The sequence below is a fragment of the Chrysoperla carnea genome, chromosome 4 (assembly GCF_905475395.1).
Source record: "Chrysoperla carnea chromosome 4, inChrCarn1.1, whole genome shotgun sequence".
NCBI lineage: Eukaryota > Metazoa > Arthropoda > Insecta > Neuroptera > Chrysopidae > Chrysoperla > Chrysoperla carnea.
Genome location: NC_058340.1, coordinates 7,220,811 through 7,234,578, shown reverse-complemented (window position 1 = coordinate 7,234,578; position 13,768 = coordinate 7,220,811). Strand labels below are relative to the sequence as shown.

Here is a 13,768-nt window from a genome sequence, read left to right as displayed (position 1 = left end):
ATTTAATATTTCAAGTATTCAAAAACTAATTACTAATATAACTCATATTTTTGACAAACAAGTCAGTTAAGAGACAAACATAATATTTTATTTTGCCAATAATTGCACAGTTGAATGATTACAATCGATGTAAAAATGAATGCTGTAGTGATGTGTAATATTACAAATGATATGATTGTTTATTGTTAATATTATTTATTATAATGTCTGTGTAGGTATAATTAGATATTTATCGTTCAATGTAGGAGGTAGAGTTAGAGGTAAGTACAATTGAGTTGATTGATAATTATATATCATCTCACTGATATTCATTTATTTGTCTGACAACTACATGATAAATACATTTACATGTTGCCTTGACCTTACCATACCATATCAGTACAGTACAATACAGTATAGTACACTTACACTACCAATCATTATTATTTGTATATCATCTATTTGTGAATAAATAAATAAATTATGTTCTAATATGGTAGAAACCTACATTTTATTCAATCATTACTACAGCAACAGTACAAAGTACAAACTTCTATGAATAATTGTGTTAGCAACTTCTATTTAATTGATGTTAATAATATAGTCTAAGAGGTGAGCGACAAAAAAATAGAGAAATAGCCTGCCGTCAGTCACCCAGGTTCTGTAGCGTTTGGCGCGGAGGCGGCTTTAACTTTGAAAACAAAGTGCAAGTATTTCCTGAAAGTTTGTATATTGGTGTAGAATATTATTATAAATATAAATAAAATAAAGTTCAAAAACTAAAACCCCGAAAATTACAGAATCGTGCTCTTAAAAGTATGAAAACAAGAAAATATTTTCAATTTAATGTGACGCTACATTGTATATAACCAGCGGACGATCAAGACTCTTTTAACGATGCCCCATTTTTCAAATTATGATAAGTAGTTTAGAAGCTGGGAGGGAACAGACGAAAATAAATACATTTTAAACTATTTTGCGATCTTAATTTCGTGATTAAGAATAACAATATAAATATTTTTGAAAAGTGCTAATTACGCCCTTTCATTTGATACCAAGCATGTTATCATTAAATGGAAATTGTTTTTCGATCATAACTGTATATCCTCTAGCGGGCGCCATATTAAATTTGATGTGAAGTCTCCTATAACCACCGGGCGCTAAAGACGCTTTTAACGATACCTCATTTGTTAAATCATGGTAAGTCGTTTATAAGCTAGGAGGGAACAGAAACGTTCAGAAATTGTAATAATTTCTCTTATCACGAGACTAAAGCTGTAAGCAAAAAAATAAATTCTTCGGAAATTTTCGGATCTGTTCGTATACTTTCGTTAGTTTACGGATATTCGTTAGGCTGTCCACGAGAGATACACTTAGACCAAAGGGCCCATTGTGATACCATATATGTAAATTTCCAACTCCAACTTTGATAATAAATAGTTTGTGTTCAAAATAATCAATGAAGTTATATCTAGGACGTTTATTAAAATTTGAATTCTATTAAAAAAATAAAAATTCATTTTACAATTAACAAAATTGTAAAAACAAAAAGATAATAACAAAAGGATGATAATAAATATACAAAATTCAAAATGCTAAAGGCGTATTTCATAAACGTGTTATTACAAATTTCGTTAGAATAGGAAATGAGTAAATAACACTTAGTTTCTCACTAACATACACAATAAATGTATAAAAATTCAAGCAGAATGAGGGATATGGATGAATAGATAAGATAGAGAAGAATAAGGTTAGGTACTTTATTATTATAAATGACTGTGTGTAAGTTACAACATGAAGAAACAAGTAATATACAAACTTAGATAAAAAGAAAATTAAATAATGAAACTCATTCTATATTCTAAAACAGTTTGTGTTCGTATTATTGCTGGCAAGATAGATAGAAAATTCAACAATGGCGGCGCGGCGTCTCTACACTACAATAATATTATGTATTCAAATATAAGAGTAAAACATTCTCTATAGAGTTGAAGAATGGGTAAGTTCAACGAGTTGTGTAGAATCATTGTGTATGGAGTATATGTTATTTATGGTGTTGAAATAAGATGCGACAACGAATGTATATGTGTTATAATGTATCAGAGAGAGAGAAAACCATTTACTACCTACCAAACCAATCAGTAGTCATGCAAGAAACTTTAACTGAACCTGACCTAGATCAACTTTGTACTTTCGTCTGAAATTTCTCATCTTCATGTTTCCTCATACTTCTTCATACCTAGATGGTTTATTTTCAACTACCTACGATTGAATTCTTGATTTTGCAATAATTTACTTTATCTGTCGTTGATAGAATGAATGTATTTGTATAAATAATGGAAATAATTGATTAACAATGTTTCCTTTGTAATTATTTTTATTTTATTATTCTTTATTCTTCATTAGTATAGACTTCTCCCATTTTAGTTTGTAATTAATTTTGATTTACCATAGCGATATCACTGACTACTTTTGAGGATATCTTAAAAAAGGCCAATCTCGCATGAGGAGTGGAACGTACTTATACGATACTATAAGACATAAATGGTCTGAGTTTAATCGTAGGTGTTCAGAAGATCATATATCACGCTGAACGCTTGGAACTGATAGTCTACCATGACTATTTCAGAAGCTGTGAGTAGAAGGAAGAAACGATGTCTAATATTCTGTATCACCAGCTTCTGCCACGCGAACTCGTTTGAGCCGTTTTTTGACGACCTCTCTAATCTGAAGGCCGTTGAAGTCTAAGCATTCCTGCTGTTGTTAAATACCTCCAAATGTGTCATGGAGCAGTGATCACGCTATGGTCTAAGTGTGTCCCATGCCAGGATAGTTACTCTAACCTAAGCTAGACTAGTCGCGTATTTGTTTTTTTCGAAATCATATTATTCATACGAACAAAATCAAGATCTAGACATTAGATCCTTAGACCATATCCTGGCCCCCCTTTAAAACAACAAGCGAGAATCCAATTTTTTTTAATGTAATAAAATTTAATTTTATATCATTTAGTTACAATATCTAATTATTTCGGGCACAATTAAAAAAAATTGGAAAAGATTTCACTTATCGATGTAGAGAAGCCTCTCTAAAAGAAACGCATAATACTACTTAAAGCGCCAGACTGAATACTTCATCATCGAAGGTCTCTTGCAAGGAAGATTTTGGGATAGGATCAGTAAGAGTAGAACCGATTGATAGTTCTGGCAACTACCCTGACTATCCTGTATGGAACAGAAATAACGAATTAGAAAATTAAAGAATTCCGTGTAAAGTTTTTCATCTATAGAAAAAAATACAATTGAAGTGTCAAAATCAACAGTTTTTTACTAATGTCTATGAAATTTTAAAAGGTTTACTGATTTTGGCGGACTTTCACTAACAGATAGCTGATGTTATAAGAAGTAACTAGTGGTGAAAGGATGAAAATAAGGGTGAAAAACGCCTTTTCACCCCTCTAATGTTATGAAGCCGGGTTGGATCTAAAATTATTCTTGTGTATTCTGTGGACTGACTGCTACTGGAGGTGGCAAGTTGAGTCCATATCTCAAATCGAAGGTATGAGTGAGTAAAATATTCATGCCAAACTGTATTATCATTTGAAGCTGCTTGTTAAGCCCTTTCTAATCGATTTGGAATCCTCTTCGAAACGACTTATATGGAGGAAAATGTATTATTAACTGTATTAAAAGTACTAACCCAGATAAAATAAATAGTACTCCAGTTTTTTTGTAATAAACTCGTTAGTAAAAAGAAATAAAAAAGGAAATAATTAAATATTTATAGTGAAAATGTAGTTGAAACAATAAAGTAAACGCAAAAGTAAATAATAAAATGTATTAAATAAGGTACAATATGCGGTAAACCATGAGATAAACTAAACAATATTGAAAGTAGGTGATATAGATACACAAAGCTAAAAGAAGGATTCAGAATATGATGATGTTTTGTGTAGGTTAATTGAAACATGGTCGTACAACCACACACATTTATAAACTTTTAATTACTTTCCGTATTAAAATTTACAACAAAACTCTATTTGCTCTCTACAATATATATTTTGTTTAAGCGAAACAATAGACAAGCTTTAAGAGCTATTCTTTGTCGTTGGATTATAAAGTTTTATTAAAAATGTTCTTTTGAAATAGGTTAATAATACGGTCATTTTATAATAGTATTTACAGCATACATTAAGTAGATATATAGTCGTAATCAATACGGCTACATTCATTTTAAATAAAATAAGAGTTAAATCTATCTAAAACTCGATTACACTAAAGATTTAAATTAATTAAAAATTCATCATTCATTTTGAAAATTTTTAAATTATAAATAATTGTAATCGAAGGTAAAAGTTGCCACAAACGAAAGAAGATCTTTGATTACAACTACCTACTTCTAAAACCTTTCAAATGAAATCAAATAGTTCAAACGTTTTCGAAGCAGGATCTGGGAATGACACCTGTTATTAAAGTAATTTAAATATAGAAAGTCATTTAATTTTGTGAAAAAAGGAAACTTACCACCGTCTCCAATTAATCGCATTTGTACAAGTGCTGGATCTTCGTTATGTTCTTCTAAAACAGTATCATCTGTTACAGTTAAATCCTGAAACATCGAAAAAAAAAGAATGTATCATTTCATATATCTTTAATAATTTTTTCTTTTACAAAATAGCTTTCTATTGTTATTTTTGATATGGCAATGGGGGTGGGGAGGCAGCTCTTTTTCAAAATTGGAAGTTTGATTTGCTAGAATCTAGTATCATCGGATATGGTTCGGGAGATATACGGGAGATATAAAACCACATGAAATGGCTATTTCGACATTTTAACATCAGCAAAGATAACACCAGTTTGCAATAAATCTCGATATGGAAGCCCCCCATTCAAGGGTGAGATATAAATTATCAAAATTGAAATAACTCCGGGGATTTTTTTCCGTCAAGATTCGTAGTGAGGGCGTTGTCTATAGCAACTACGCTAGATAGCGATTATCTACCAATGTGCACCAATTAGTCTCACGAAACACATGCTTTTAACTTATATGTATATTCTGTCTCTTTAAAGATACGATGACCAAATATGATGTGATAGAAAGTGGCAGATCCGGTCATAGCTCTATTTATCTGTTAATGTTTCAAAAAGCAGCCACTTCGAAGAAGAATTTCCGAATTATTTCAATTAAAGGGTTTATATCTCTCCTAACAAAGTAGGAAAAACGAAAGAACCATTACAAAAAAATCCATCTAAGAATTATATTCATTTTCGGGGCTTTTATTTCAAAACAAAACGTTATGTTTGACTGTAATTGAAATCTCGACTCAATCATCTACCACGCATTTTTTTTCGAACACCTCCCGAATCAAGGACAAATAGATATATTTTAACTATTGTTTAGCAACTAAGAAGCATACAGATATATAATATGCTAGATAGTAAATAATTATTATACTACAGAGAATTAGAGACAAATAGATTCATAATAATAATAATATAATATAATACATAATACACTTAACTATAATACTCAGACCTCTACAAAGTTGTAACTTGTTTTATACGTTCGTTCGTTCGTGTATATGCGAATGTTATAAAGTTTTGAATGTTATATAGTTAGTTACATAAAGTTTCTAAAACATATAATATTATATACAAGGTAATTTAGAAACTTTATAATGAATTAAGTGCTTCTTTAATAACTTGATAAATAAAATAATGACATAATGTACATTGGGTTAGGTACAGTGGTGGATTTAAGTATAGGCTGACTAGGTTATATCTAAGACCGGTGGCCTATCCAAATTTGACTTTTTATTTTAAGGCAATGTTAGTCATGGTCTCAGAACAATAAACTAGTAGAAAATACTCATATTCAGCTCATTATTCGCTTATTTTCTTTCTTGTAGTAGATATTTTTAGCTCATGAGCATCCCGTTTATAAACCTATAAAAAAACATGTTTTTTATAGGTTTATAAAAAGTTAAAACTGACCCTCTCTTATGCTTAATGTACAGTTTAAGAAAATTACCAGTGAATAACCCATTGCATATAAAAACTAGATGACTATAAAGTTTTCATAGATGTAAAACTATACAAGTCAAACTTTCAGTTTTGTAAAAGTTAATAGAAAAAACGACCCAGAGGGGTAGTATATATACACGTACTAATAACAACTACAAATAGTACACATCCAAGTAACATTTCTATGAAACGTACAGCCTATTATCATTAAATAGTCAAAACTAATATTTTCATAATAATTTCATAATAAATTATTCATTCATATAATGAGTAATATTTATTTAAATTACAGTGTATGCATATATAAAGTTTTTACAAACCACTGTTGCATTTACCTATTCTCTACGTACAGTGTGAAACGAATATTTGCAACCTGTTCGTATTCATTATATATTAATGTTTGCCTATTCATTATAATTACAGGTCAAGCTAATAAAACCTTGTTCAAAACAAATAGGCATTTTGTCAGGCGCCATATTGTTTACTTAGCATGCCTACGTGCATTCGAGTTTTTCCCAAAATTTGTTTTATTAATCTATATCAGTAGACAGTATATCCGTAGTAGACAAAAAAACATACACCTACTCATATACAAAAGTTTTAACAGAATTCGAGAAGACTTATGTAGTGTCCGTCCGTCTGTATCGTCTATGTATATATATAACTTTGAAAATAAAATCACTATTTGTCTATTATCTGAAGAAAAACTTTTCAACTAGATTACATGCAATAACAAGTTTTCGTATAACCGACTAGAGTTGCTCAAACACACGTGAACTGTCATTTACTTATATAGAAATATGAACAAAGTTTTCTTCAATATTCACAAACATTTACTAAAAGTCTATATATAAGCCTGTTACAACAAAGTTTAACTTTTTTTTGAAGTATTCTATGCATGTAACTTGTATAGCAGAGTGTGGTTGTTGTTAGTTCAATTCCCTCTTCAATATTCTCACCACCTCAAGAGTTTTTGTGCCTCATTCCTAAACACTCAATTGAATGTTTTTACCATCTTGATACTGAATGAAAATACATTTATTTATTTGACCTCAAAGTCTTTTATTGATTTACACATATTGTGAACTATGTTTATTTTTCTTTTCTTCTTTAGGAAGGAAAACTAGATTTTCCTGCTACTTTATTAAAGTTAATCATAATTAAATGTGGTAATATAATTTATTATATGGCATATACTACAATCTGTGTAAATGTGCTTAATTAATCTTCAGTCATGCATTGGAATTTTATTTTGAAAATAACGCCATTTCAAATTTGTCATTAATCGATGACGGTAGTAGATAAGGCATTTCGTTTTGATCTACTATTATTATTTCCCTATGATTTAAAAAAAATGTATTTCAAAATATTTTCTACTTAAAAATTATGAATTGTAGTCCTTAGCTATACATAAAGTTTTTTTTTTTTTTTTTTTTTTTAATTTCACTTAATTTTCTCAAACGCTTAAATATCGATATTCAAAGCTTTAATTATTAGCATACTGTAAAATTCCAGTAGACTGTAGACTAAAATTTTTAGTCTCGATGATTATAGTTTTATATAAGGAACTACATTAAACATGCTTTTTTTACCCAAATACAAAAAATTTGAAAAACAATAACAGAGAAATATCGAGATAAAAATCATATGAAGTAAATATGATAACCTTAAAATTATAGTTTGTGGTATACTCATCAAATAATAAAAATAAAATATATTTTATAGAAACATTATTTATTATATAAAAGTTAATAATAATATTAAATATATTAAAGAAATTATTTGAAGCATATGATTTAATAATACTTGCAAGTATACACTCGTAAATGTAAAATTGAGCTTTTTTTTTATTTTATAAGAATTTTAACAAGATAAGAAAATAATAAAGATTCTATTTACAGAGACTTACAATTTTATGAGAAATATTCAAGGAGATTTGATAATATAGGGGAGAGTTTTCTATTGCGTACCGGTGCCTTAAGCGCGTACCTAAAGTTTTTCTCTGGTGATTCCTATGCGAAATCTAACTGCCAATTTATAAACTAACTTTGTAATAAATACAAAAAAAGTGTCTCTTTTCTGTGGCGTTTAGTGTGAAAAAAAGGCGTCAAAAAATTAGATAAGTTTATTATAATATTTTGGCATTTTTATTTAGTTGTTAGCAATACCATATATTTTTATAAATCTTTCTAAAAAAGAGAGATTTTATAAGTTTGACCGCCATGTGTGTGTGTGTATCTGCCTGTCTGTCTGTAGCATCGTAGCTTCTAAACGGATGAACCGATTTCGTTTTTTTTGGTTTTTTTTTAATGGGGTTTGTATAATGGAGTGTTCTTATTTTTGCGTGAAAGAAAGCAAACAAACAAAAAAACAATCTTACTTTCACATTTCTTATATATGGGGATAGGGGTAGAGACTCCATGTAATTATGTGTGCTGAGGAAATATAGGGAGTCGATATGGAGAAATCATTCAGAACGAGACAGTATTTCAGTACGAGTAGTGGTTGTTGAATTATTATTTAATATATGAGTTGAGAATATGAAGTACAGATAGTTAATCGATTTTTATATAAGGAACCTACGGATGTAGAACGTTACAATAAGAATCACTTAATGAAGGTTAAATATGACTTTGAAGATCTACTACTCTCGAATTTTCTTTTCTCTCATGATATAATAAAAATTACAAGCATTAAAAAATAATTGTATTACATACTTAATAAAAAAACATTACCCCAGTGTATGTTTTATTATGTATACAGTAACCAGTATTCAATTATATAATTCATATTCACCATACAACTTTCAAGAAATACAAGATACGTTCTTTACTAAAATAATACAAAGAATGTATAACAAATAATATCCATAACTTTATGTACATTGTATACAGAAAATGTTCCTTTGTTTGTTTTCTAGTTTGTTTTTTTTGTTTTGTATCAAAATAAAAATATAGAAAAAAATAATAACAACGAAGAAAAACATGCTACGAACGAAGAAAATAAACAGGAAAGTTATAACAGCATAAATATATTAATTCTGTATAGAAATGATTATATGTTATAGATACGTGCTCGCAACAAGAGTTGTTGGATGATATTTAGTACTCTTGTTCCAATCTTGTGAGTTGTGTTTAAGTATATAATATAATATAAATATATATATTCGTCCTACGTAGTACCACACCCGTAAACAACTCACTATTAGCTATTTCCCAACATTATTATACAAAAAATTTCCTTTGCAATATTGACCATAAATAGATTAATGTTTTTTTATTTGAAAACCAAAATCAAACGTATTTTTGTTTCAATTTTCTGTGTACATTTTATGTAAGTCAAGACATTAAACAAATGGAAATAATGGGTTATGATATTGTAAATAAATCAAATACATTTGTTAATACATTAACATACATTAACAAATTTGTTAATACATCAAAAGCTATTAAAAATATCATATATTTAGTCTTGAAACATATATATTCTGAAATTGAAACATATATATTCTGATTTCAAAATAAAAAGATGAAGTTTGTCCCTTATATAAGCAGCTTTTAATGATTTAAAAAACTAATTTGAAGATTCTTAGACTTTCAGCTAGTGTCAGTCTGCGAGGAGGCACCTAGATAGCCACAACCAACAGAAAATGTATAAAATAACATGCATAACTAATTAATGCATCATTTGATTTTCTCGTGTACAAACTTTAACATCGCAATTTTTTTTCTAGTATAATGAAACTTTTTTAAGTTTATTTTGAAAATAATGCAAGCAATGATATATCCAACACTGTTTGCATAAGGCATTCAACAATTAACTCGGTCAATTGTTTATTTTCACTTATTAGTTTTCTTTCTAAGCAAATAACCTTAGATATAATTTAAGAGAAATATTTTCTCGAAATGAAAAATAATTTTTTCTTCATTCTACAATTATTAAATCTTTAATCCAAAGAAGAATTACTTGATTTAAGTTACTGTTCTTTGTAAGAGGAATTTCGTATAAGCGAACGTTAGATAAACGAGACTGTTGAATGTTATTTTTCCAGGAAAAAGTAATATAAATTATTTTAAACCAAGTAACATATTCAAACAATTAAACATTTTATATCGGAAAATTTACTTATATTCCAGCGGTACTGTATACATTTCAGAAGTAGTTTAAACTAAGAGAAGTATAATAACAAAATTACATAACAATATATACATTTATGAATAAAATAAACACATGCATGCAAAAGAAAGAGAAAGAGAATTGTTTGTGAAGTGAATAAGAATGATATATATATAAAAGCACCATATATATGAAATTCATTCGATGCAAAACAAAAGCACAACAACAAAAGCTTTATGAATGTTGTTTATCTAAATTTATCTTAGTTGAAGGAAGCTTAAAGCTGATATATACATGTTTTTATTATTTCTTTTGTAATGGCATGGTTTGCTGCAAACACCATTGTCTGGTGTATGTTTCGTATTACATCATGATCTACTCCTCCGGCATTTCTATCCAATATGTAATTTACAGTAAATAGTTTTTTAATATGTATTCTTAGAAACAAGTTAGTTTTTATGGTAAATAATTAAAAATAATTATGTCAACGACATAACTCTTTGCCGTTGCATTTTAATATTTAGCCAATTTTATTTTGTTTTTAGATCAAACGATGTTTGTATTTTCTTATCTTTCAGTAAATTTAAATAATATACTTTTGGCATTGTGTTATTTTTATCAAATAAAAGTTTAAAAAAACTAAAAAGAACAAACAATTGTTGTAAAAATCGAAACGCAAATATTAACTCCTTTTAAAATGCATTTGCAAGCTGTACACGTATTTACAGATCGATTAAAAAATCTGAAACATTTAAGGATTTACGAGCACCAAGGATTTTTAATAAAAAGCTTGATTTTTTTATAAGAAGTTAAACTAAGTCTAAATAATTCTGAAAATTTTATTGAAAGTTGTCCAATTATTTAAATAACTAAATGACTTCAAAAGTAGGCATATTTAACATATATGCCTACTTTATGTAATAATTAGAAAAAAAAATGCGTAATACATACCCTTGTAGATTCATTGTATCCAATTATAACTGCTGTGTACCACTGTGTTGTGCCTTCTGCCCGATATACTTCTACTCTATAGCCAACAAGGACACTTGGTGTAGTTAATAAAATTCGTTGACCATCTTGTAATTCAAGCCAACGTCTAACAGCTGTACGTAGTTCGGGATAATCACGTACACCAGATAATTTTGGATCCCAATCCTATAAAAATGTACCAAAATGGTAATTATTATCGTTATTATTAAAACAAAATTATAAAATAATTTAGGTTTAATTTAATTTGAATTAAAACCAAATTTCAAAATTTTATTTTGATATTTATCGTAGAGTGGATTTCTTCGAAAAATAATGTAAAATTTCTTGCCCGTTAGTTGTTTAGAATACAAAACCGCAACAAAATTGATGCATCGCACACTAAAATACCTAATTTGATTGATATATTTATGCCAATTGTATGGCCTATTGACCACTTATGTAGTATACCCAATGCTTTAATTTTTTTAAAGGGGGGTAGCGTTTAGTCTTGAAAAATTATAAAAAAGAAGTTCATTTTTTTGAAATTATCATGTTTACTTGAAATTTTACTATTCTTAACTCGGAATTTCGCGAGTGGCTACCTTATGGCGAGCCTACCAAAATTATCTCGACGACTTTTGTCGAAACCGCTGTGTTTTCAAACGAATACGATGACGTCTTAGTTAAGCTATCGGTCTGAAAAAACGTAGCAGAGAATTTATCTGAAAGACAAAAATATCTAAGTACAGCATGTTCGAGGTCGTAAACAAGATCATCGGTACAGTATTTTTGTCGGACAAAAAACTTTATTGTTTAATAATTATTAATGTTAATAAGTGGTCATAGTGATCGACAAATTCCTTGCTGCTCCTTTTTTCAAACGGAGCGCTTTCGAAAAAAGGCGTAGAGAGAAGTTTGGTAGATACGCCAAAAGGAAGCCACTTACGAAATTTCAAGTATGTATTAATCATTTTACAAAGCACCCTTTCTGTACCACGGTCTCTACAAGTCGCTATAGCCTTGTGTCAAACTATTAGAACTAGCTTGCTATCAACGCTTAAAATAGATTGAATATTTTATACATTGCATTAAAAATTCTTTTTAAAATAATTATCAATAACAAAATCATGATAAGTCGTCTTCCCATATTTGTCTTTAAATAGGTACATAAAATTAGTTTCTAATCCTATCTCTAACTGAAGTGTTGTTTGTAACGATTACATCATGGTGGAATGTAGTATTATCCATAAACATAATATTATAATAGCTATAGAGGTATAAATATGAACCACGTGTATTACATATACTACACTACAGAGTACAGAACACAGAGGACAGGTGCAATTGCATACACAAGTCTGGGTATTGGATCAGTGACAAGTTGACATGTTGTGGGATTCATTACATTACAATAAACCTACATATTTTATAAAGGACTTGTTTGTATTAATAAATATTTTACAAAATTATGTAGTTTAAAATACAACATTTATTTTATTATGTAAACATATTTACACTGTACGTGGATTTTAATATATATTCATGGGTTTTTAAAATTTTACTGCGAAATGTAGCTATTTAAAACTACTGTTAGCATATGTGTCTTAAAACGTCTTAAATAAATGTAGTTTCTTAGGCACGCAGATAAAACTAAAGATTTTTACTTAATTTTTAATAATAAATCTGCAGATTAACATGAATCTGTAAGCTAAAACGAAATTCTAAAAAAAAATCCCTTGATGTTTTTCGATTTGACGAACACTGCGTTAATTATGATTTGTAATTTTTAAAACTTCTGGACTAATATAAGAACAAAGATCGAAAAACAATTAAGTTTCATTTAACACTCAAGCGTTGTTAAAAAATTAATTTTTAATTATCAATTAAAGTTTTCAATTCGAAAGTTAGTATTTATACATATTTTTATATATAAAACTTACCTGGAATGGTTTAATTCTTGAAGGATCTTTAAAAGCTAGTTCTCTATCAACAAGAAATTCGATTGGTTGTAAGTACGATGACATATCGACAGCTGACACCAAAGCAGAAAAAGACTGTAAAAAAAAAATAAAACGTATTTAGTAATATAAAACGTAAAATTACACTTCTTCAATTTTTTTACACATATAAAAGTATATGTATCAAATAATCAGTTTTTTTTTAAATGTAAGAAGTAAGGCTGTTAATCCTGATTAACCAGATGTCCAAAAATTGTACCTCCTTCACTCTGTTTTTTAAAATGTCAAATCAATAGATAAATTTTTTAAATATATCTTTATAAATTATAGCTCATGTGTTATTCGGATGTATGAGGTATACTATTGTCAAGTTTCATTCAAATCCATTGAGTAGTTTTTGCGAGAAAGCCTAACAAACAAACAAACAAACAAACATCGTAACTTTCACATTTAAAATTATTATTATGCAGTGAGATTATGCAGTGATACACTTTACTTGCGCAACTAAAAGTCCATCATAATAGGATTTCTATTGTTAATAGCGTTGAATAGTACCTACATTAAATATCTTCTAATTTTACCTTTATCTTTTAATTATTTTGTATTAAATAATACTCTTTATATTCATGTAAGGCTGAGTTTACATGACAAAACACTGCGTGTTTTAAAGCCCCCAAACTAAAAAAAAAGGGGGTGTTATAAGTTTGACAGCTATGTTTGTGT

General features: G+C 28.5%; 1 protein-coding gene across 1 annotated transcript in view; it reads right to left on the bottom strand.

Moving 5' to 3' along the window:
• Positions 1-13,768, bottom strand: part of LOC123298266 (probable JmjC domain-containing histone demethylation protein 2C) — a 551,586-nt gene that overhangs the window by 439,397 nt on the left and 98,421 nt on the right. The window contains exons 3-5 of the mRNA XM_044880227.1: positions 13,028-13,141; positions 11,070-11,273; positions 4,503-4,587 (exon numbers count right to left, since the gene is read on the bottom strand). Coding sequence (XP_044736162.1) covers positions 4,503-4,587; positions 11,070-11,273; positions 13,028-13,141 — 403 coding nt within the window. The remainder of the gene's footprint in view (positions 1-4,502; positions 4,588-11,069; positions 11,274-13,027; positions 13,142-13,768) is intronic.